The sequence below is a fragment of the Camelus bactrianus genome, chromosome 32 (assembly GCF_048773025.1).
Source record: "Camelus bactrianus isolate YW-2024 breed Bactrian camel chromosome 32, ASM4877302v1, whole genome shotgun sequence".
NCBI classification, from domain to species: Eukaryota; Metazoa; Chordata; class Mammalia; order Artiodactyla; family Camelidae; genus Camelus; species Camelus bactrianus.
The window spans coordinates 20,575,394-20,600,159 of record NC_133570.1 but is presented as its reverse complement, the minus strand read 5'-3'; the positions used below and the strand labels follow the sequence as shown (position 1 = coordinate 20,600,159).

The 24,766-nt window shown below is 51.4% G+C and overlaps 1 protein-coding gene and 1 long non-coding RNA gene across 2 annotated transcripts; one reads left to right on the top strand and one right to left on the bottom strand.

The window, feature by feature from the left end:
- Positions 1–10,728: 10,728 nt before the first annotated feature.
- LOC123615748 (uncharacterized) lies at positions 10,729–13,801 on the bottom strand. The gene is made up of 2 exons (XR_006723425.2): positions 13,663–13,801; positions 10,729–11,549 (listed from the first exon to the last, which is right to left on the bottom strand). It is a non-coding gene; the product is annotated as an uncharacterized LOC123615748 (long non-coding RNA).
- Positions 13,802–13,891: 90 nt separating this feature from the next.
- On the top strand, positions 13,892–24,336 carry PIK3IP1 (phosphoinositide-3-kinase interacting protein 1). The gene is made up of 6 exons (XM_010951357.3): positions 13,892–14,105; positions 15,050–15,166; positions 15,245–15,364; positions 16,300–16,500; positions 16,594–16,672; positions 22,579–24,336. Exons 1-6 carry the CDS (start codon positions 14,036–14,038, stop codon positions 22,781–22,783), a joined length of 792 nt encoding a protein of 263 aa, XP_010949659.1. The 5' UTR covers positions 13,892–14,035; the 3' UTR covers positions 22,784–24,336.
- The last annotated feature ends 430 nt before the right edge of the window (positions 24,337–24,766 follow it).

Below are 24,766 nucleotides of genomic sequence, written 5' to 3'. Positions count from 1 at the left end.
AGCAAACAAAGCACAAGAGGATTCAGACCCAGTTTAGTATCAGCTGTTACACTGCTAGGGTCTAAAGGCAGAGAGTCTGAGTTGGATTTTTTTTCTTTTTCTTTTTTTTTAATTGAAATATAGTTGACATACAATATTACATTAGTTTCAGGTGCACCACATAGTGACTTGATGTTTTCACGCACCATGAAGTGATCACTGCAAGTCTGGTAGCTCCCTGCCCCCAACCAGTCATTACAGTGTTACTGACCGTGCTCCCTGTGCTGTGTGTTACATCCCTGCGGCTTGTTTGTTTTATACCTGGAGGTTTGTGCCTCTTAATCCCCTTCACCTATTTTCATGCCCCTACCCTATCCCCAACACCTGGATTTTTGCAAAAACCTCTAAGCCTCTATGTGAAATCCTGGGTGAGCTGCTGGGCTCTGGTGTGCATGGGTGGAGGCTTTGGGCCCTTGGGGTGAGTGTTGGAGGGAAGGGCAGGCCTAGAAAATGGAGACCTTGTGACCGCCACAGTCTGCCAGCTGGGGCCACCCAGCAGGCAGGAAAAGCAGAGAACCTGGCCATGAACCAAGGACTTGACTGGAGACATTCTCGGTCCTGCCCCCACACAGCCCCCCTCCCCAGCCCCGGTCTCATCTATGGACAGGCAGGCACTACGACTAGGAAGCAGTCTGTCTCACAGCAGGAGGGGAACAAGGAAGTAAGTGCGACTCACCTGAGGCCTGGGCGGGAAGTGGGGGGCCCCTGCCCCCAATCCTGGCATCTCCCCTGCTCTTCAGGCCATGGAGAACAAAGCTGCAGAACGTGGTGCACAAGGGCAGAGTGAATGGTCAGGGTGAAGGGCCTGAGCTTCGGCCGTCCAGCTCCACCATCTGCTCACCGCCAACCCTGGGCAAACCTCTGAGCCTGTTTCCTCACCTGCAAAACAGGTGGTGAAGACTGAGGAGGCCTGAGCTAAATTCATGCGCTGAGTCCTCTGTGCCTAATTCTCAGCTCAGCCTTGAGGGGGGTCCCGTTACTCCCCCTGCTGTGGATGAGCATTCGGGGCCCGAGAGGCAGAGGTGACCCAACCCCGCCCACCCCTGCCCCCATCACTTAGGCAGAGCCAGGGTTCAAACTCAGCTCTGTCCTCTGACTCCAGGACCTCTGTTCCCAAGCTTCTAGTGTTTCCAGGTTCCCAGCGACAGTGCCTCTGCATGCATGTAAATAAATGCCCACTACTGTGCCTGGCTCGGAACGGGCTCTGCTCCCCTGCCAGGCCCCCAGGACAAGGGCCTGCACAGGACAGCAGAAGAAATTCCACATGGAAGTTGGGGTCAGTGCCAGACGGAGTGCCCACAGAGTCTGACCCTCTGGGGTCCCGAGCCTCCCTGGGACCTGCTGAATGAAGGTGTTCCTGGCACCAGCAGCCTGGTGGACTTGCTCCAGGCAGACCTGTCACACCGGGGAGCCCATCCAGCCACTGCCAGAGGGCCTGGGCCAAGACTGGGGCATTGGCCTCACCTCTCCACAGCAGGGATGAGGGAGGCCCTGTGCCACCAAGGGACCCCGGCACATGTGACCACAAAAGAAATGTGACCACTGATGGCCCAAAGTGGGCAGGGCCTGGGGGGCCTGTGTCCAGTCTCAGGAGATGGTTCCGAGATACTTTTTACAGTTACGGCAACTCTCCAACCCTTGGCATCCCATGTGTGAAGTGGAGACGACAGGAGGGTCGTAATGAGGCTGATACATGCACACCGGGTGCTGGGCACAGAGCCGGGCTCCCCGTGGGCGTGAGTAAACTTCAGCCCCTTCCCTGGCCCCCGTGCCTACTCGCTGCCTTTTTCCCTCAAAAGCCTCAGGTGGGGGACCCCAAAACTAACTGCCCAACAGCTTGCCTCCTGAACTTCCCCAGCTCCAATCCCACATTTTCTGTCCACACTTTCAGACACCCGGAGCATAAGCCCCACCTTGTGCTCTTACTTTTCATGTATCAGGCCTTTATTTCTGCCAACCTGCAGTCACATCTTGTTCCTAACAACAATAACCATAAAAATAATGGCACTAAGGGCCAGATGCACTTCTAAACACTTTATACTTATTAATTCTGTTTGCCCTCACAATGGCCCAAAGAGGTACACAAAATTCTTACAATTAAGCAACTTGCCCCAAGCACACGGCCTTAAGTGGTACAGGGAGGACTCTAGCCCAGGCCCAGAGTCTGTGTCTTCACTGTGACCCTGCGCTGGGGAGTGTCGGCTCTCAGACCCTCCCCTTCTCAGCACATCCCATCCAGTGCCTTAGAATACCCTCCCTGCAGGAAGGCTCTTCCTCCACAGCCATGTGCATCAGAACCTTACCGTTTCCATGGCCTTCTCTGCCGCTGCCCTCCTCCACCCCTTCCCTGGGCCATCATCCCTGGGCCCTGGCTCACGGTGGTCTCCGGAGCCAGCCACCCAGGTGCAGATCCCAGCACCACCTCTTTCTAACCAGGTGGCCCCTGGCAGATGCATCTGTTTCCTCGTGTGGAAAACAAGGGTAACAGTCCTATTCACACGGCCGCTGTGAGAATTACATAGGCTGGTTACCCATCAAGCACATTAGAAAACACTCAAAAAGCTCCCTTTTAGTTCACCTGAATTATCTCCTCCACCAGACTAAACCCGCACAAAAATGAGCAAGAGCAGGGAACAAGCAGACTTTTTCTGTAAAGAACCAGAGGGGAAACATCTTCAGCTTCATGAGCCACATGGTTGCCGTCACAGCCACTCCACTCTGCCACTGTACAGGAGCAGCCGGGCCCAGATAACATGAAAACAGGATGGACCCGAGCGACTGTCTATGCCTCTCCCTGCTCCAAGGGCATCAGTTCCCATCTGATTCTCTCCTGTTCCAAGTCAAAACCTGTGCCCTGAGCATACTGGGTGCCTGGGCGTCCACGCCAAGGAGCATGAACTCCACATGTGGCAGGGCCTCTGTTTATTTTTTTTTTAAGCTTTTCTTTGGATGATGATAAACTATTCGATTTTTCATGTCATTTCTTCCACCTCTAAGTTCCTTATCTTCTGTTTACCTGAAGAACTCCTTATTCAAATGCTCAGCTCAGACAGCCCCTGGCCTGCAAAGCTTCCCCCGCCCCCACCAGGAGGGAGGCAGCTTTCACGCTCACATCGCTGCTCTGTGCCATGCACTGTACCACAGGCTTCACGTGCGTCAGCAATCCTGTGGAGTTGGTACTGTCTACTCTCACTGAGGCCCAGAGAGGTCAAGTAACTGCCAACGTCACACAGATGTCTTGACCAAGGATCCCAGGGCCCCATCACCTTGTGCCATCTCCCTGTTCTGCACACATTCCTACTTTCACGTCATCTTTTCATGGGTCTATCTCCCCATATGAAGCCAGGTTTTTTTGCAAACCGGCCTCATGCAGAGATAATTCATCTCTGTGTTGCCAACACCTAGAACAGCGCTCGGCACTTAGCAGCCGCTGATTCCCTCACAGGTGTTCTGAGTGGGATATGGTGTGCCAGGAAGGGCTGAATTCCTGCTCTCAAGGGACATATAAGCAAACATCTGAACCACAAGAGAAAACGAGACATGAGAGGCAAGGGGAAATAAAATGCTCAGATGGTTTAGAGAAGGTCTGAGAAGGTGGTGGCATTAGAGTCAGACCCTGGAGCAACTTAGGACTCAGATGAGAAGGGATGGATGTAGGGGAAGCAGGTGAGCTCAGAGAAGGGAGGACCTGGGCAAACTTGCTCTTGAAGTGCAAATACCAGCTGACAATCAAGGTGACAAGTGCCTTCATGTCACCAAGGGAGAAAAGGGCCATTTCAGGCTGTGGAGGAGCTGCAGTGAGGAAGAGCTGATCGGGGCAGCCACGCTCCCACGTGCGGGCCAGTCTGGGTGACTGAACAAAGACATCTTCCTAAGGGGAACCCTGTGGCCAGATTCAAATAACAAAGCTTCCCTTGTTGAAATGATAACTTCCCCCATTTACTGAGTACATGTTCTTCTGATTCTCATGACTATGACCAGTACAGTCGTCTCCATTTCACAGATAAGAAAATCGAGGCTCATAAATCTAGCACAGAATAAATAGCCCAAGATTTAGAGTCAGAGGACCTTGGTTCCAAGCCTCACTCTTAGTTTCCTGTACTGATGGCAGAACTTTTCTGGAAAATAATTTGTTAGAATTTATCAGGAGTCTAAAAATGTTCATATCCTTTAAACCAGAATCCTACTTGTAGGAAGCTATCTAACAAAGTAACACTAAAGAGCTTAGCACACAAAGATGTACGGAAAATGTGAAAGCAGCCTAAACGGCTGGTTAACATACAGCCATTTACAAATGATCACACAATGTTTAATGTCATAGAGGGAAACATTTATATTAAAAGTGGTTATGAGAAAACAGCAGGTTATGAGAAAACAAAATTGCCTGGGTGTTAAGAGCTGAACAAGGTTAAAATGATGCATGGAAAAAAGACTGGGAGAAAATGCACTTGCAACCGGTTTATCAGGGTATCTCATCCTGTATAAACGGGAATCATTCCTTGTATTTTTCAGCGGCCGCCCTCAGGAGCACCATGTCAACCCCTCTTTTCTCACTGGATCTCTTAATAACGGACGCCACAGATCCTCCACTACTTCCAGAAACTAGAGTGGTCTCCTTCTGGTAATTCAGGTTCATTTTAAACGTTTACACAAATAAAAACACTCGCTTAAAAATGGCCATCTCAAGCTCCCCTTTGAAGTTCTTGCCCTGCCCCCTCCCAGGGAAGCTGCATGTGGCCATGACCCGCTGGCTTGAGTTGGGGGGGGGGCCGGGTTGGTCCTCTCTGCAGGGGGCTGTAGGCAGGGATGGGGGGAGGGGCCCTGGGGAGGTGGCCAGTGGTCTCCAGGTTGGTTGGCTGCAGCAACTCGAGACCAAGGCTGTTGTCTTCTTCTGTGGCTGCATCCCCAAACCGGCTCTCTCATGCAGAACCTTTCTGAATCTCAGCTTCCTTATTGGTAAAATAAAACACGCTGCCTGGGGTGTGTGGTGGACGTTCACAAGAGGACGTTCACAAGAGGACGTTCACAGGAACACTGTCAACCGTGAAGCACTGTGTAAATGTCATTAGCTATTGGCACTGTTTCTGTGAGGAGCCTGTTCTTTGAAATGTCTACTATTAATTGAAGTGGACGCCTGCACTTAGAGAAGGTGAATTTTCCGTCAGACCGCCTGTTCTCCAGCCCCACCCCCACTCAGTAAAGGACAGCACTTTCCCAGATGACATGATGCGGGCCAGGCCTTCGGAGGCAGCCCGGGCTCTGTCCTCTCAGGCCACTGGCTGTACTTCTGTTCGGAAGTACACTCACTACCCATCAGTCGCTTCCTCACTCCTGCTACTGCCCCATCTGGCCACCTCACCTCTCCCCCTCCTCCAACTGGTCCCCCTTCCCCACCCTCACCTCCTGGTCACCAGTCTCTGCTGGTGTTGGTTGGTTTCAGTTGCTTTTGGCTCCAAGCCCTCCAATGTCTTCCATCTCACTCAAAGCAAATCCAAATCCCTCATCAAGGTGTACGAGGCCCACAGGACCTGGTCCCCTGGTTCCCTCTCTGACCCTCCCTCCCTCACCCAGCTCCAGCCACAGCGGCCTCCTCATGGTTCCTCTCACAAGCCAGACATGCTCCAGCCTCAGGGCCTTTGTACCTACTCTAGTCCCTTGGACTGGAACATGCTTTCTGCAGACAGTCATGGGGCTTGCTCCTTCACTTCAACAGAGTGTCTTTCCCTGACCACCAAGATGAAAACAACGCATCCCTACCCTACCTCCTTCCCTTGATTCCTCTTCTTAGTACTTAGCACCCCTGACATATTAGCTATTCATTTGTGTAAGGTCTGCCACCCCCATTAGAATGCAGGACATTGTCCACGGCATAGCCCACCACCTGGCAGATATTAACTCCTTCTGAACATTTCATTATAAGGACTGTTTCAGTTACACCTGCCAAGTCCAATGGCAATTTTCATGGCCTAGGGTTCTTCTGGATTGGGTTCCCTTCGTTGTGTCTCCGGGAAGCTCTATGCTGAGCTTTGTTCCTGAAAAGGAACAAAGCCTGTGCTCCATGTTCAATTTAAGGTGGAATGACCCTGGCTCTTGGGGTTTGGGGTTGGAGGGAAGAAGAGGGTCTCAGTGTCTGACCATCTTTAACCCCCTTCCTGGTGCCTGCAGCTGGCTGGTATCAGGTGAGACACATACTCCCACAGCCCACTTTCTGGGAAGTTGTGTTGTGGAAGACAGATACATGTAAATAACCAAGAAATGTGATCAAGGGGGTGGGCAGCTGTGGGGAATGTATCATCCTTACCAGAGGGTGGAGGGGGAGCCCCAGAGGAGGGAGGGAGACACAAGCACCCAGAGCTCCGCAGAGCCATTCCTGGTCTAAGAGCTGGGAGGTGGGGTCGTGTGCCCAATGTAGGACCAGGAACTCGGGGGACACCACCCTCCTGGCCTCAGCTTTCACAGAGGTAAAGTTCTGTCGCCTCTCTGCCTGCTGGGTGACTACATTTTAACCCAGGCTGCTTCGTCTTCAGGGGAGAAGGAATCTCCATTCTCAGTGTGGGGCCCCATCCCCTCACAATGACGGGCTCACTGACAGCCCACATGGTCACAATACTCATTGGCGCCCAGTGCTGGGGCCCAACCCTGCCCTCCTGACTTTCGCTGGCAGTTGGCCACCTTCCCTGCCCCTTACCCAGAAAGCCATACTTCCCAGAACTGTTTTCCACAAGCAGCTCCCTCCCTTCCTCCTCAGACCTGCCCAGACTGGCCTGGGCACTTCGCAACAATGTTCTTTGCCCGCAGAAAGTGGCTCAGCTCCAATCCCTTCCCACCAGAGGACCCTGCACGCAACTGCCGAGGAGCTGCCAGCAGGGGGAGACAGGACAATTCAGATTCTGCAGCGGGACAGGAGCCAGGGACAGGAGTCACAGACGCCACTTCTCCAGGCTCAGGTCATTTTCTCCTCATCTAAGATATGCAAAACCTGGTGCTCTGTTCCAACAGCTGAGCGTGAGGTTCAGGGGAGTGGAAAGCCAGATGGAATCCACCCAGTCATCAATGACTGATCAAGCACCTTCTAGTGCCAGGCTGGACGCTCACGCGGGGTCATTGCTGGCCGCAAACGTGAGAGTCAGAACTGGAACTGGAGGTCCGGGCACTGGGACCACAGTGAGGGTGCATGTCAGGCTCCCGGGACTCTGGGAGGAGGAGAGGCCAATGAACAGAGTCTGAGGCCAGAAAATTCTTGTGCTTCTTCCAGCGCAAAAACCCTGCCAGAGCAAGAATGCCGGGCTCAATAAAACAGCTAAAAGCAATCTAAATGAGAGCTCACATCCCCACATCTGAGGGAGACAGCTCTGGGAACAAGGAGAAAGCGAAAACTTGATCACTATCCCGATTTTGGTTCAAAATCCAGTGGGGAGACGAAACAAGATTGGCCGAGGGTTGGTAATTCCACAACATGTACCTGGTAACTATATTATTCTTAGAGAAAATTCCCACAGGGAACGTTTATATATATATATCAACAACTTGGTCAATAATCGCTACAGACAAGTTTCACAGGAGGTACCGTGGCGCTTATGGGAGAAAACAGGGCATCTCTGCTCACCCAAAGTCCCCAAAGAGTTCGGGACACCCTGACGCTGTAGACACTCCCTCCTGCCCCCTTCCCTCCCACACCTGCTGCCAAAGCCCATGGTCCCTACCCTTTATAAAGAGCAGCACGTGTGCAAGTGACATGTTGCTGGGGCGCCCGACCCACGTGGTTCACAAGAGCAGGAAGAAGAAAGCCGAGATCTGCATCCGGTCTTCTGTTGCCCAGTAGGGAAGGAGTGTTTGGCGAGGATGCCAAGAGGGGAAGCCACGGAGTGAGGGGTGAATGAGGCTCCTGGCAGCACTGTGAGGTCACCGGGCCACCTTGAACAGGTCCCAACATCTCTGGGAGCGCCTCCTTTCTAAAGACAGGGACACATGAGGAAACAGCACCTGTAGGTGCTTGTCTGGGCAGCATGAGAGAAATCCAAAAGACAGGGTGTTCCCCCATGTGTCTCCTCATCAGCATGACATCTCAGGGATAGTAATTTACAAAAAAAACCCCAAAAAACAAAGAGCAGATCGTAAGGCTGGTGCCACTCCTGACCTCTGGAGAGCTCTGGTTCAAGAAAATGGCTTTCTTAGGCTTCTACCCCAGAAATTCAATTCATGACTGACAGGAAGTGTTGGATCTGGGCTGAGACAGGTGGGAGTAGTCTGGATCCGGGCTGGTGCTTGACAGCTAACGAGCCTCGGCCCAGAAGAAACAGTACACACATGGCTATCTAAAACAGTAAAAACCAACCCACAAAACAGGGTGACATAAGAGCTTGACAAAACCAAGCACAGCTCTGTAAGGCAATAAAACAAACACTTCATAATTATTTTAAATGACAAGGGCGCTGATTCCATCAGTGATCCACACAGAAGCACATGCTCCAAAAAAAAGGAAAATACAAAATACTGATCACAATACCCAACTGTACTACATATTGGAAGCATCTGGAGTAATAAAAGTAGAGCACTCACAAAGCTGTATTCATCAAAACAGTATGGTGCTGGCATAAACATATGTATCACTGAACAGAATTGAGACTCCAGAAATAAAATCGTGCATCGATGGTCATTTGGTTTTCGACAAGGGTACTAAGACCATTCAATGCGGGAAAGGATAGTCTTTCAACAAGTGGTGCTAGGACAGCTGGATATATGCATGCAATATATGACACCAAAAGCACAGGCAACCAAAGGAAAAAACAGATCAATTAGATTTCATCAAAATTTAAAACTCTGCATCAAAGGACTATCAAGAACATGAAAACACAACCCACAAATTAGAAGAAAATATCTCATATATCTGATAAAAGTCTAGCATCCAGAATATATAATTATTAAAATAAAGACAAACAACACAATGGAAAAAATGGGCAAAGGCCTGCAATAAACATTTCTCCAAAGAAGATAAACAAATGGCAAAAATGCACATGGAAAGATGTTCAACATCTTTTCATTGGTCATTAGGAAAGTACAAATCAAGACCACAATGACATACCATTTTCCCCCAGTAGGATGGCAATCATAAAAAAAGGCAGGGAGAGGATGAGTGTTAGTGAGGATGTGCAGAAACTGGAACTCACGTTGCCAGTGGGAACGCAGTGATGCAGCCACTGTGGAAAACAGTCTGGTGGTTCCTCAAATGGTTAAACAGAGTTATCCACAATTCTACTCCCAGGTATACACTCTAGAAATGGGACGCTTTCCCATAAGTCTGAGGACTTGTGAAGGTGACAGAGGGCCACTCAGTGTTGGAGAGGACAGGCTCCTAGAAAGTGGAAATGCTCTTCCATTGCCTGGGTAGCAACAGCCTGGCTGTGACGGGGCGGAATTTCTATTTCTGACGTCGTCAGGACAATAAGGGAGCTGCTGCCAATGCTGGGTAGAACTCAAGAACACTTAGCAGCGGTGGCTGACTTCCAGCTGAGCCATTAAGGTAAATGGAGAAGAAAGCAAGCACCAGGTGGAAATATCGCTGGAAACTCACAGACACCCTGAGTGTTTGAAGCTGGTACTTAACCTGCTGTCACTGAAGTCAAGCCTTTTCTGACCTCCTAAAACTAGGCCGGGTGCCCCACCATGAGCCCCATGATCCCCAGCAGTGACCTCTACTGTAGCATTTATTTCTACCCCTACTCCTATTGGCTCTATCCCAAGACTGTGAGCTTCTTGAGAACAAGGACCTGGCAGGTCACTGCTGTGTCCACAGGACTCAGCCTAGTGCCTGTCTGTGCCCAGCAGACGTGTAATAACCCCTTAATCAGTCACCCTTTACTGTCTGTGTTACACTCTTTTAACGCCTACTTATAAATGCCCTGTATTGTTTTCATTTCCATATGTGTTAGCCTGGTCTTTATAACCAGGTCATTAAGTTTCTGGAAGATAGCAAATATACTCAGGACTTCTAAGTCACGTGACTGACACACTTATTAAAAACTAACACTTAGTCAGGGCTCAATGGATGTCAACAAGCCAATGATGGAGGTACTATTTTAATTTCTCGCTCACCCCATATGAGAAAACTGAGTTACAAGGAGTCAGTAGCTTCTATAAGATGACACAGCTAGGGAGTGACAGAGCTGGGATTTGAACCCTGACCGTGGTGCCTGTACTCCCAACCCCTACAAGAGGCTAAGAAAACTCGGAATTACAAATGCCAAGTGATTTACTTGGGATCAAACTGCAGCGCTGAGCCTGGAAACCAGGACTTCCCAAAGCCTGCACTCTTAATTATCTGACACGCTGCTTCTCTTGCTTAAACGTCTGTGCTAACACCCAGATCGTACTGGGTGTTGACAGATTTTAAAAGCTGCAGATCCAGTTTACTGAGATTGAAGATTAGGTTCCCTTCCAAAAGAAGCATCATTGTAGTTCACTGGGTTGATTTACCTTAAACACCGACAGCCTAGGCTCCCCGGCCACCTGAGTTTGTGGTCTCTAGCACTCTCTTCCCCTGCGACGCGGAAGACTGTTTCCCTCAACATGAAACCCATGGTTTCCAAGGCTGGCCTCTAACTCAAAATCCGCTCCCACTCAGGAATTTATTTTTCCCTTTTTGCCCCCCAAACCAGTGATGTGATGTCCCCAAGTTCCCTGGGGACCCTCGTTTCCCCAATGTGGAATGTCTTGTTTCCAAAAGTAACCTGTGCTCCACAAGCCTTCCTGGCCATTTTATTGTTTCCCCTTAAAAAATTATTATTCTGTGTAGGCTTATTAGACTCTCTTCCTTACATTCTCTGCTTTCTCTCTTTATTTCAAACATTTACTAAACACTTAACTATGTACCAAAATGGACATAATCTAACTCACTGAAGGCCATACTTTCAAAGAAACGGCCTTGGGAGTTTAGATATTTTGACTGGAGTATGATTTCCTTAACAAGCTTCACAAAACTGTCCCCTGCTCAGTTTGCAATTTTACACCCAAATACCTCTCAGCAAAATCTCCGTGTCCACAGCACATCACACACCCAGAGCGTATCTGGAGTCATCACATTAGCTCTGACTCCAAAGATTTTTACCAACACCTCGGCCCTCTTGCTGACAAAAAAGATTTTTAAGCCTTTTAGCAGCTTTATGGCTTCCTCAGAGTTCTTCTAAGTTCAAAACAAACCGCCCGTCTTTCTTGGGAAATGCTCTGGAGGCTATTTCCTGAGTTAACGGTACAGCTTTGTCTCTCTGGATTAGCACTGATTTAGTATGAAACCAATCGTTAAATAGCTCTGAAATATTTAGTAAAACGTGAGTACTGCATTTCACAACGTTGTCTTCAGGCTAGAAACCATCCAAAATGAGTATCTGGGCAGTGCTGTATCATATTATTGTCGCAGGAATCTTTCCAGAAGAAATCTGAAGTTTGGAGTAATTACAGGCCATAAAATATGGCCACATCGCACGAATACATGAAGCAAAGTTCACATCTGGATCCTAAGAAAAAAACCAAAACATCATCAGTGATGATGACAGGCCCATCTCTGAACTAAATCTGATTTCCCTCAGGAAGGAAGGGACTGAACCTATTACAATAGAATATGCCTTTGAAGGACTGAGAAACAAGTCCGTCATTCCCGGAAAAAAAAAAAAATCAAATCACGCTGATAAATGTCTTAGTTACAAGGGAGAAAAAGCAGAGATGACTAAGCTGAAAACAAGACTCCTCTGGCTTGTCTCACATCTCTTCTAGGCAGTGTGGTTCCTGATAATACACATGGCACAAAATATGGTCTTGCTGTATATCAAAGTGTGTAAGGTTGGGAAGACAGCAGTTCTCTAAACAGAAAAATTACATGGTAACAGCAACAGGTAAGGAAGCTTTGGGCTTCTGAGGAGGAAGTTCTGGCAGCCTATACAGGCCCAACGGATAATCTGGGAGTGGTACAAGTGCTGGCCTGACTACAGCCGGTCTCTATTGCCACCAGGGGAAAAGTATAGTCCAGCAGAAGCAGTCCTTCTGAGACTCAGGAGGGGCATTTCATCAGGGAGTTAACTGAGCACTCACTGTACACAAAGGCTATAGATTAGATGCTGAGGGACTAATCCCAAAGAAGCCCCTGCTCCTCCGAAATTAGACTGCATTCTCATCTCCTCAAGCCTATATATTTTACATAATGAAACAAAATCATACATCTCTTGCAGTGGTGGACAAGTATTAGGACCCGCAAGGAAAACGGTGCAGAGAACCCTTCCCCTTCAGCCTTTTGCCTGTGGAAACACCTTAGTGCAATCTTTCTTCAGCCAGTGAAATATTGCTGTTACCCTCTCCCTCTTATGCTGTTTCACCTTTTTTCATAACATGAAAGACCATCTGATGTTTTATATATTTGTCATTAGTCTTTCCCAACTAGAATATAAGTACCATGAAGGAAGGGATTTCAACTATTTAGTTCACATATATATTCTCAGTATCTCTATATCCAGAACTATAGCTAGCATGTAGTAGGTGCTTAAAATTTTTGGAAAATTATTGAAAGTGTTAAAAAAAAAAAAGACCCCTGAACATTAAGTTAGAAGAGTAAATTCTGCAATTTGGGGCATATCTGTGTATACGTGTGTAAGTTTACAGACTTAACGGTGTAACTCCCAGGGGGTACCAAGTCAGGAGTCAGAAGATCAGATGCACGTGTGGGGAGATGGGAGACAGACTGCAAAAACAAAGTAACACGTCTTAATGAATGGACAGAAGGAATCAAACGTGGTCCGCAAACGTCTTGAGAGAGTAAATGAAACTTCTCTGTCCTTTCTGTGTCTGAAATCTGACTGGCGTGAATTCAAATTCACTTCAGATTAGTTGGCTTGACATCAGCTTTATTCCTTCATAAAACTTTTGAAACTTACAAAATTTTTTTTCTCCTCCTCCCTGAATTACTGCCTTCCTTCGAGATGCAAGCTCTCAGACCGAAACAGTCTCCCATGTCTATTTTGAGATTTGCCTGAGTCACAAGGTAGTCTTGGTGAATCACTGGGCTCTATCTCTCAGTTTACTGAGACTGCCTAGGAACTGGAGCTGTCAGCCAAACAGGAAGACAGCCCTGCCACCTAACTCCAAAAGGTCTCAGTCATATGGATGTGGTGAGGTTTAAGGATGGATATAAATTGCTGCAAATGGATTTCCCACAGGATGGGGGGTGGGGTGGGGAAGCAAACATGGTACTTAACTTCCTCTATATGAATTCGGGGGCCAGACTATTAAACACAGCTGAGCAAAGATCCCAATGTTTGCATCACATGTGTTTTCAACTAAAGAGACCCCCTCTTCTGTATTCCTACTATATATGACAACCCAAATCCCAGGCAAAGTTACACTATGAAAAAAAAAGTCAGTGTTCATAAACATGTATAAACCAGCCCTTTTTCTTTTTCAAGAATGGGTATAAAGAGCTCCTTCCACCCGGATGCTCTTATCTGTGCCCTCTCTGTGCTTCTGGAGCTCCCCCTGGTCTGCAGCTAGCATGTTCTAAGTTGTTCTGCTTTAGTGACTATAATTCCAACCCCCCTGCCCCCTAATGATGCCTCTTGACAAAATTATTCTTTCTGTACTCACACAAATGGAAACAGAAGAGATGAAACGCCCCTGGGTGCAGCCAGTGCAGGTCTCAAGCTGAATCACTGCTAAGCACAACCTGAACTTTCCTGCCTCTCTTCACTTGGCTGAGCTCCTTTCTTGGCTCAGGGTTGTGATCGAGCTGGGCATAGGAGGCTTAGGACCCAGGGGGCGCCTTTCGCTGAAAAAAACACCTCGCTGCAGCAAGCTGGCTGGGAAGCTCCCAGTTCTAAAGAGAGGCTGTTTACCAGAAGAGCGTAGCAAGGGCAGGTCTGACTGCAAGGCTGGGAACGGGAGGCTGAGCCGCCGCCAAGGGGACCCCGGCTGGACCCTGGTTGGTCAGTCACCTGCGGGACGGAGGAGGTGAGGGAGGATGCTGTTGGCCTGGGTGCAAACGATCCTCGTCAGCAACATGCTCCTGGCAGAAGCCTATGGATCTGGAGGTGAGATTACAGACTTGCCTTTCTGCACCAACTTAATGAAGCAGAAAGGGTAAAGCTCACTATTTCCCAAGCAGGAAGGAAGATGACAGGAAACGGAGCTTTTAGCAGGTTCCCGTTGTCCCATGAAAGCTTTTTTTCTTCCCTTTCTCCTTTCCCTGCCAGGAGCTTGCAGCTCCATCTTTGCCATTAAGAACAAAGGCAAGTAGCCACTTTTTCCTTTTCCTTGCCTGTGGCTCAGGAGTGGATGGAACTTGGCGGGTTCATCGCCCCCACTCCTAAGTCCTGTTCTTTTCGGGGGCTTTGCACGGTGTCCCCAGAGCGCAGGCCCTTCTTCCCCAGCCTCTTCCTGCGGCTCTCCCGTTGAGGGGAGTGGGAGTTTGGAGTCTCATCCAGGCAGCGGCGAGGCAGGTTCCCTCCGTTTGAGGCTCTCTTTTGCCTGACTGAATCGGGGCTTTTGTAGCATTCTCTCGGGAGGGAGTGCTGCCTGTGGAAGTGTGGCTTCATGCGCTGAGACGGGAACGCCAGAGTTTATGTAACATGGAACGACAACGCGGGGATGCCTTTCGGGTCTGTGCCCACCGACCCCAAACTCCCACCGTCTCCACAGAGGGACCTGAACCCAGAGCTCCCTGCACCCTCCTCCAAAGTGGCCACAAGTTCCAGAGCAACAACCCCTCGCTCTCGTGCAGTGCTTTCCGGCTTACAGGAAAAAAAAAAAAAAAAAAAAAAAAAAGAAGAAGAAGAAAAAGCGAACGTTGTTTGGGCGCTGAGGGCCGGGCACCGGCTGGGGGCTATTCACGTGCTCTCTCCCTTCTTTTCCGGCCTCACAACAGCCCTGCGAGGCTCGGGCGGGGCTTCCCACGTGAGGGCAGGAGCTCCCAGGCGGGGTGGCCCGGGCTCCCCTGCCCGTCACTCAGTGTCCGGGGGGCTCCTTTTCCTCACAGGCTGCTTCTGGGACAACGGCCACCTGTACCGGGCGGACCAGCCCTTCCCCGCGCCGGGCCTCCGCTGCCTCAACTGGTTGGACGTGCAGAGCGGCCTGGCACCTGCCCCCAAGTCTGGTGAGTGCCGGTCTCGGGCGGCAGGCGGGCAGCGGTCGCATCCCGGCCCCGGCCCATGCTCCTTCTCTCCCCTCCCAGGCGCCGGTAACCACAGTTACTGCCGGAACCCGGACCAGGACCCGCGCGGGCCCTGGTGCTACGTGAGCGGCGAGACCGGCGCACCCGAGAAGCGGCCTTGCGAGGACCTGTACTGTCCAGGTACCCGCCCGGGACCCCGCGCCCCCGGTTTCCTGGGAGCGGCCGCTGCACCCGCAGCGCACGTGCGGCCGCGCGACGCCGGCCGGCCCCGCCCCGCCCCTGCCCCGTCCGATTGGCCAGGGCTGTCTCCAGGCCGCGGATCCCGAAGCCCATTGGCCGGCGCCGCCGCCCGGAATGAGCTCATCCTCTGCGAGCGCCTTGTAAACAACGGTGGGAGGCGAGGCCCCGCCCCTCGGCCGAACTCCGGATCCTGCGCGCCGCCTGGGGAGTCCCGGAGGCGTGGTCCTGGGCCCACGCCCTGAGCGAGTTCCTCAGCGTTTGCGGACCGTTAGTGCTGCGTGCTAGGCACTCTCCTCACAGCTCCCTCCCCACCATGCCCCCGGGAAGAGGCAGTTTGGGGGATTTGAGCCTCGGAGAAGTTCAGCAATTTACCAAAGGCAGGGGCAGCAGGGTCCATATTTGAGTCCAAGTTTCTTAGACTCCGAGGTGCAGGCTTATAGCTCCCCGGGCAGCAAGACAGTTCTCTAGGATTAAAGGGGATATGTAAGCATATAACATAGGGATTGGCATAAAGTGTGGGCTCAACACATGTGAGCTAACACAACATTGTAAATCAACTATACTTTAAAAAAAAAAAAAAAAGCGGAGTCATGGATTGTCTCCTGGCGTAGAGAAGGGACCCTTGGAGAAGACGTCAGCTGAGCTGGGCCTTGGAAGATGGCAAGGATTTGAACAGATGAAGACGTAGGAGGCAGGAGAGGTCCGTTGCCATGACCTTCCCCTCACCTGTGCCCCAACTATGGTGCAGTCCTTAGGCCTGGTCTTGCCTCTAGGGCAGGGCTTGATTTTGTGTGGTGGGCCTAAGGTGGGTCCCCTTGTCTTCCCCAAAACTCAGGCCACTCTCTGATGAGAGCTGTTTCCCACTTCACCTCCAGAGACCACTTCCCAGGGCCCGCCAACCTTTACAACAGAAACCAAGGAGACGTCTGAAGTGCTCAGAGGAGACGAGGTGCAGGTGTTTGCCCCCGCCAACACCCTGCCTGCCCGGAGCGAGGCAGCAGCCGTGCAGCCAGTAATTGGGATCAGCCAGCGGGTGCGAGTGAACCCCAAGGAGAAAAAGGACCTGGGAACCCTGGGTATGACTGCCCACCCCTGTCCTTGTGGGATTCCTTGTGAAAATCTGCTCTCTGGGGTGGAGCTAATGGGACCTTGTGCCCTGTCCTTGGCAGGCTATGTGCTGGGTGTTACCATGATGGTGATCATCATCGCCATTGGAGCTGGCATTGTCCTCGGTTACACCTACAAGAGGTCAGTAGCTTGTCTTCCGGGCTCTCTGCGAGAAGGGGAGGAAGGTACACAAAGTCAAACCGGACTCCTTTGTGGCATCCTTACCCATAAAGGAAGTGAGGTGTTGGAAGAGGACCAACCCTTTCCTTTGGTGTCTTTACTCCTCACCCAAAAGCTTGTGAGGGAGGCTTACAAGTGAGGAAGCCTTCATTGGAAAGGTAAAATGACTTGCCCAGGGTTACTCTGCCTGGGAGTGGCTAGATTCAAACCCATCTCTTTTGACACCAGATTCTCTGCTGTCTGATCCAGATTGCCTGGCATGGAATTTAGTGGCCTTGTAGAAATTAGGCTGGGCTCCCACTGCAGGTTCCCAGAGATCGCATTCTTTCTGTGAGTTATAAAATTCTGCTACCAGAAAAGGTTCCCAGCCACTGCTTTTGCAGGTGGGGCTTGAGTGTCCTGAGCCAAAACAGAGGGATCTCCTCTAGGGCAGGAGAAAGTGAGTTAGAGGATAGGGAGCCTGTTTGCTACTCCTTACCACGTATAAGAAGGTCAGAGAGGCTACCTGGGAAATTCAGGGACGTGACCTGTGGCTGGACAGCAAGAAGAATGCTTATTTTGAGAGGTCCCCTGTGATACCGTGTGAAACAGGCTCTCAAAGCCAGTGACTGGTACGTGATGATAAGCTGGAGTCATGCTCGTTTTTACAACATTGGTTGTAAAAACTCTGGGAAAATTACTTGCAAAATCTTGGGCAAAATCAGGGGATTTGACCTCCAGACCTGAGTATCTGTGATATTTCTCTTCTGTGGTCTGGGAAGGCTTCCTATACGGGAAGTTGACATGATGGCCTGCGTTTTCCAGTGTTGAGGACCATGCCTGAGCCCACAGCCCGTGGATCAGCCAGCATTAAATAAACCTAGGGTGCCCTTAAAGGTGATGTAGTCAAGCTCCTCATTTTACAGGTGAAAAGTTGGGTAAGAATAATAACAGCAGTAGCAGCAGTCACAGTTACCAGAGGCCAGGCACTGCTTCACGCCAGACGCACACTGTAACTCCATTCCCACAATCACCCCTCATGGGGTAAGTGCCCTTATCATCCCCAGTTTATAGATGTGGAAACTGAGACAAGAGAGGGTATGTACTTTGCTTGAGGTTACACACCTAGCATTTGGTGGGTCCAAGTCTCAGCCCTGCCACTAATGAGCAGTCTCTGTGACTTTGGGCAGGTTGCTTCTCTTCCCTCCTCCGGGGCACTGCTGGGGCTGAGGCACATGGCTCCCTAGCCCAAAGCAAGTGGTCAGTAAACCATAGCTGTTTCTCTTTCCTGTAAAACGTGGGTGCTGTACCAGCTACTCTCTGGGCTTTCTTCCTTTTCTGATCTACGATTTAGGAAGCAGAGGTTAAAAGAGGTGAAGTATTGACCCGAGAGGGTCTCCTGACTCCCTGTGCAAGGTAGGTGCCCCAGTGGGATGGCTGATGTGGCAGGTAGGTCCAAGGGCACCTGCTTGCTTGTTTCAGAGAGTTAGAGGAAGTGATGGGGAGGCCCTGGCTGTCAGTCGTAGTCAGACCCAAACTGTGTTGGCTGAATTTAGCCCTTAAAATATGTCCTCCTTCGTCAGCTACTGGACAGTGGTTGGCTCTCCTCCAACCTTGTGACAGTATCCAGGCCTCCAGGTGCTCAAACAGACTACTGAACATCCTTAATTGCATGCATGCTCAGTTCTCATGCCCAGTGAGGAAGGCAAGGCTTTTTCTTCTAGATTTGCTCCTCTAGGCTGTCACAGAACTGCCTCAGAGCCTTGTATTTACTTTCCTGTAAACTCGGGGTGAGGCACCAAGTCACCAGACTCCCCGTCACTAACCACCAGACCACCCCTTTCCTCAGCAAAAGTGCTCTGAGCACAAGCCGTACAACAGGAAACCGCATGTGGGCTGGAGGCAAGCTCTCAGCTCCCATCTCTGCCCAAAGTCAGAGAACAGGGTGTTCTGGAAAGTGCCAGTGTGTGCAGTCCTGCCACTCCTTTGAGCCTCAGTTTCTTGTCTATTCAATGGGGCTGTATCCCACCTCCACACCCCGCCCCAGACTGTCATAAGTATTAAATGTAACCAGTAGGACACCAGTCAAGTTAAATAACCACTCTAGCAGCCAGCATTTATCTCATGCTTTCTTAGTAAGTGAAGCCCCTCTGAATGCCCTTCCCTGATGGTCACGCCCGAGCTTCATGACCACACCAGAGGGGTCACTTTTACACTGTTCACAGTGAGGAGTTGAGACCTAGAGGAGTTAAATGCTGTGTCTGAGCTACATGGCCAACCAGGTGTGTCTAAGGATTGCCAGTATCTCCCCAAAGTCCAGCAAGGCCCAGGGGCTTCGTGCAAGCTTCGCTTTGGATTACAAAGGACAGTAGGAAAAATAGAAACTTTCCAAAAAAAATAGCCAGCATCTAGTTCTGGAACTGCCACCAGTTCTGGGTGTGACACTGGACAAGTCATTTACGCTCTCTGATTTCCTCATTTGTAAAATAGTGTCAGGGCAGGTTAGCTGTGGTCCTCCCCGCTCTAATATTTCCTGAAAAGACAGTATTACCTGCTGGTGGCTGCAGGCAGTACGGGGTTCAATCCCATTTGCTTGAACGTCTCTGCTTCTGCCTCCCCGTCCCTGAAACAGAGATCCTAATAGACGCCGTATAGCTTGGTTGTGAGGATGAAATTAGCGTAGTCTGGGCATGCAGTTGGTGTTTGTGACCTCAGCTGCCCTGAGGAACTCGTCCTAAGTGGCTGCGTGGCAGGGCACTGCTACTGACTGAGAAAAGAGCAGTGGCTGAGTTATGTAATAGTTCGAAGAAAGCCGCGTTGCCTGAAGGAGGTCTCAGTTGCCTGTGTCACCCCCCAAGAGGAAGTCAGACACCGGCAGCAGCTCCGTCCATGCCTGCTCTCTCTGTCCAGCCTACTCCCATTCCTGGCCCCGGAGCAGTCAGGGACAGAATTGCCCCAAGCCTTGGATGGAGCTAACGGATGGAGCCTTCTCCGAGCCAGGGGAGTGGGGCGGGGGCAGCCAGGCACCAGGCTTCCTTTCTGGGAGGAAGGGCGGCAGGCCTGGATCGGTGAGGGCTCAGCCTGGGAGATCTGTGTCCTGGTCGTCTAGGCCACCAGGTTCAGGTGGCCAGTCTGCTGTTCCCTGCCCCTGCCCCGAGCACAGTGTCTGTGCTTGCTCCAGAGGGAGCATGTATTTTCTGATAAGAAGGCAAGGGAAAAACTAAGTCAGCACCACTCTGCCCACTTAAGAGGGAGCTGAGTCAGTGAATAAGTCTTTTGTTCTTTCATGGCTGCCAGACAGCAGCCTGGTTGCCCCCCTCGCCCCCCAAGGCAGCAAGAAGGGGCTGAGCCACCTGATGGTGGCCTTTCTCAGACCTCAGGAGGAGTGGGGGCAGCCAGTGCACCTCCAGGACTCACAGGCACCATTAACAGGATGCACGTGGGGCTGAGTGTGTTCTCAGGCTTCTAGATGGAAGAGACTGTAACCCCGATGAGTCCCAGCACCTGCTTCCTTTACTTACCCTGGGCTGCTCCTCCAGCCCAGCTCTGCCCCATTAATTGGCATTGATTTTTTACCCCCTAGATATTTGTGTGTGATGCAGCCTGACCGTCATCAACGGCTCTGCTGACCACAGCCAGACACTTCATAAAGGGGGTAGCTGAGGAGAGCGGGGCTTTGGAGACTCCAAAGCCTCAGTTTCTTCATCTGTAAAATGTGGATGATACCTGCAGTCTTGCAGAGTTGGGAGGGACATGTATAAAATGTGTGGCATCCAGTAGGTGCACAGGCAGCTTTTCTGCTGATGGGAAAGCCATTTCCTGGCACCTTAGTAGGTCCTCAGAAAGTGTGAGTTCCTGCTTTGCTTCTTCCTCCAGCCCCTTAGATCCTGAAATTCAGGCCTTGGCACAAGACACTTGGATGGTCTGCTTCATTTGTGAATTGCCTTTTGGTTTTCTTCTGGCTCGGGGGCTCCCTTAATAAAATTAAACCCAGACCTTCCTCTCCTGACATGGGCAGCCTTGATGAATCTAGCTCTTGGTTTCGTTACCAAGGCGGGTGTTGTCACGGACAAGCAGTGCCCGTGGGCAAAGTGAATCTCAGGCTATGAGTTGGGGTGCACTTGGTCCAGACAGCCCTGACCCCACAGCCCTCCATGTCCCCACGGGGCGCTCTGGGGGTCACTGCTACAGGAGCCAGTGGTGTCTGCTACTGAGCCTGACAAGAAGGATGGACAAGAGCTGCAGGCTTACACACTTGGGCATCCAGGGAGATGAGCTCCTAGGTTTGCCCTCTGTGACCTCACAGTGAGAAACGGAGTCAGGGCACACGTCCTGCAGGGGATCTCACAGGATGTTTGGAGCCCTGGAGGTTATCAGATCCAACTCTGTTTCACAGATGATGAAATTAAGGCCCAGAGAGGAGGGGAGTGGCTGAGGTCACATAAACAATACTTGACTCAGGATAGAGCTTCCTTGGTAAACCAGATCAAGATAACGTTGCTTGGTGAGTCAAGTCATATTCAGGCAGATTGTAGTATCTTTCCCTTGAGTTCTACAGCAGTTCCACTGTCTTTGAAATGCTTTCACATTCACTGTCTTATTTGGAGGCAGGTAGTATATCGCAGTTTCAACAGATGAGGAAACCAAGGCTCTGAGGCCAAGTGTCACACAGCCAAGGCTGGGCTGGTACTGGAGCGCAGGAGAATGGGCTGATTTAAAGACAGTTCTGAAGCATCTGTGCAGACTCTTCCCTCTCCGGCCACTGCTGTTTTCTCAGCACTTTCTCTGGTCTGTGGAGACTGTCATTGCAGTGGATGTGCACCCCGCTTCATCTCGCCATCTCTCCCGGAGGACCGCAGCAGGCCCGTGTTGTTGCACCAGATCATCCATCAGCTGCTTGTTTCCAGGCCTCTTTGCGGGTGGGAAGAGTCCAGGAAGATTTCCTCCTCTGACAACTGAGCCCATGTGTCCAGTTGCTGGCGTCAGAGGATGCTGACCTGGGTTCTGGGTGCTGGTTCTGGTGTGTAGTGTGCTAGGTACTCACCAAACCCCACAGGTACAGCCAGACGACTGGGTTTGTGAGTCTCTGTCCCATTTCTTTGGGACAGAACTTCTCTTGAGCATCAGCCAGAGTCCAGTGCCCACTCTGGGTTTGAGCCCACCATGTCATCTGGAGAGTTCAGCTTCTCTGGGCTATTTCCTCACCTGTAAAATGAATGATAAGACCTAATTGTTAGGGTTCAGCAGAGAATGAGGTGAGATAACATACATCAAATCCTTAGCGTGGAGGGAGGGCTCCACCCGAGCAAAGTGGGCAACACCATGGCCTGACTGGGTCACTGAGCCCCATGAGACGTGGAAGGCATGTGAAGACTCAGGCCCAGTGGTCACTGTCTCAGTTTCCCATTGACCTGAGCAGCCCTCAGCCCTTTTTGTCCCCTGTATAGATTGGGGGTGGTCCCTGTTTCTTGCCAGGGCTCACACCAGGGACTTTGGGGTGACAGCTGTCTCAGAACAGGATGGTCAGGTCAGTTTTCTGGACAGCACTGTGGGTGAGGGCTGGGAGAGCTCTCTGGGTCTTGTGGCACCTTGGGCTGAAGAAGCAAAAACTGTCTTGCTTTAAGAGTCTCCCTCCTCTAGAGTATCTTCGTGGAGCCCCACTGCAACTGTATGGGGCTGTGGCCCCCATTTTCAGATGAGGAAGCAGAGACCCAAGGTATAGGGGCACCTTGTTGAGTCAAGGCAGTCTGGCAAACTAGAAATCTTGGACGCAAGCTCCTGACTGGCTGTGCCCACAGCTGGCCCCCACCAGGCCTCAGGATGCCGGCTAAGGAGCAGAGCCGCCCTGCAGGGGGTGCAGCCTGAATGCTTGCCTCTCTTCCCCGCAGGGGCAAGGATCTGAAAGAGCAGCATGAGCAGAAAGTGTGTGAGAGGGAGATGCAGCGAATCACCCTGCCCTCGTCTGCCTTCACCAACCCCACCTGTGAGCTTGTGGACGAGAGGACCGTGGTGGTCCACGCCAGCCAGACTCCGGTCGGCCTTCAGGAGGGCAGTGCCCCTCTCATGGGCCAGGCAGGCACTCCAGGCGCCTGAGCCCCCGACCCTGGGCAGGAGCCCACACAGACACTGGTGCAGGACCACCTACCCTCCTGTGGCTGGGAGGATCGACACTATCTGTTGTGGTTAAAACCCCTCACTTTTTTTTTTTTTTTTGGTCCATTTGTTTTTGGTGAATCCTAAGACAGAAGCAGGGGCACTGTGGGCTGGAGTGAAGCTGGGTAGGGTCCTGCCAGGGCTCTACCTCCACCCCTTGGAGTAGGGTTTTGCCTGTGGATGAAGACAGCGGCGGCCCCCACTGCAGTGCTGCTGACAGGGGCTCCCAGACGTTGCCTTGCCCCGGAACTGAACCAGGGACAGACAGGGAGCTCCCCCAGCTCCCCTGTGCTTCATTGTCCAAGACGGCCTCAGCCTCAGCCTCAGCCTCTGCCGTTGTCCTCCGTGGGCTTGAGTGGCACACACTGTTAGCTTGAGTGGCACACACTGCTAGTCATAGTTCAGGTCAAGTCAGTCATGAGGCAGCATTTTAAAAGTATATTTAGTTTTTTTAATATTTGGGATGCAATTCCCTACTGACCTCTGAGAAACGAGTCTGTATGAAAGTCAGAACTGTGGGTTGAGGATGGGGTTGAGGTGGGGTGGGGGGCTGTTGACAGTGATGTGCCTTGACAACCCTGGGCCAGGTGCAGGCCCAGGGACTCTTCCTGTTTCGAGAGGAAAGGAAGGGAAGAATCGCACTGAACATTCCACAGAGGAAGAGGGTGGAGAAGGACCCGCAACTGCCTCAGGCCATGGGGCTGTAGTGGACCTGGGGTGCCCCAGACAGTATCTATTCAGGGTGGACCGTGGCCCCTGCATTTTTCAGGGGTGAAACAGCAGCCAGTGGACCTACCAGAATTACACTGTGGGCGGGGCCTTGTGAGCTGCAGCCGAAGAGAGGTTGACCTGGAAACCAGCTGAGGCAGGTGACAGATGCTTCAGGGCTTGTCCCTGCAGTGGTCTGGGTCTGCAGGTGTCTGTGGCCTCCAGGCCAGCGCCTTCCTGTGGGGTAGTAGGGCTAGGGTCACAGCCCCTAACTTGTAAAGCAATCAGAGAACCATTGGAAGGGACCTTAGGGTTCCTCAAGCCTTTTGGACAGAGGGGCTTAGTGGGGGAAAGTGATGCTTAGGGTCATAGGGGAAGTGCTGGTGCAGCCGAGAGGAGGGTAGTGTTTCCCCAGGCACCTGCCACACTGTTCCTGTGGCTTGGCAGGGCCTCCAAGCCCTGATGTCACACTTGGAGGCCTTAGCAGTGCTCCCTGTCCATAGACCTTTCTTCCCAAAGCCCTTCCAACTGCCTGATGTGGAGAGGCGGTTAATGGGACCCAGTCTCAGCAGGCTGTTCCTGGGAGCAATTTGCTGAGGGGACCTAGGCCTCAGGGGGTCCCTTAGTGGCAGCGATGCAGAAGGGAACATTACTGGTTTCTACTTTTCTATAAAAGCACTTCTCTGTGTACATGTTTTATATACCTCATTCTGACACCTGCATATAAAGTGCAGGAAATGGCTCTGCATTTGACTTACAGAAATAAATTTGGGGAAAAAAAAAGACTCCATGTTGCCAAGTTTTTGTAAGGTGCCAGGAAACTCCTCCCAAAAGTTGGGAAGTTTTTGGTTACCTTGTCCACACCTGTGTGGCGAGATCCTTCGCCCTGGCCCTGCACCTGGGAGGTGGCGACACCTGAATGCTTGGTAACCGCAGCCTCCACACACAGTCATCACCAGGAATCTTTCAGGTTGAAGCCGCAGGAATGGTGGGTGTGCAGTGGCCCGAAGGGCAGTCAGTCACTGCGAATTCTCCCCTTCAGCATTCTTTCCGAGGTGGAGGTAGTTGAATTGAACATCCAGGCAGCCCTTGGCAGGCGATGGAGACTGGGGTGGGGGTGGGGTGCTGCCAAGGGAGGGATGGGTGTGTATGGGGGAATGGGTCCTGAGCTCCCAGGAGCATCTCTGGGCTGAGGAAGGTCTGTGCGGGGGTGGC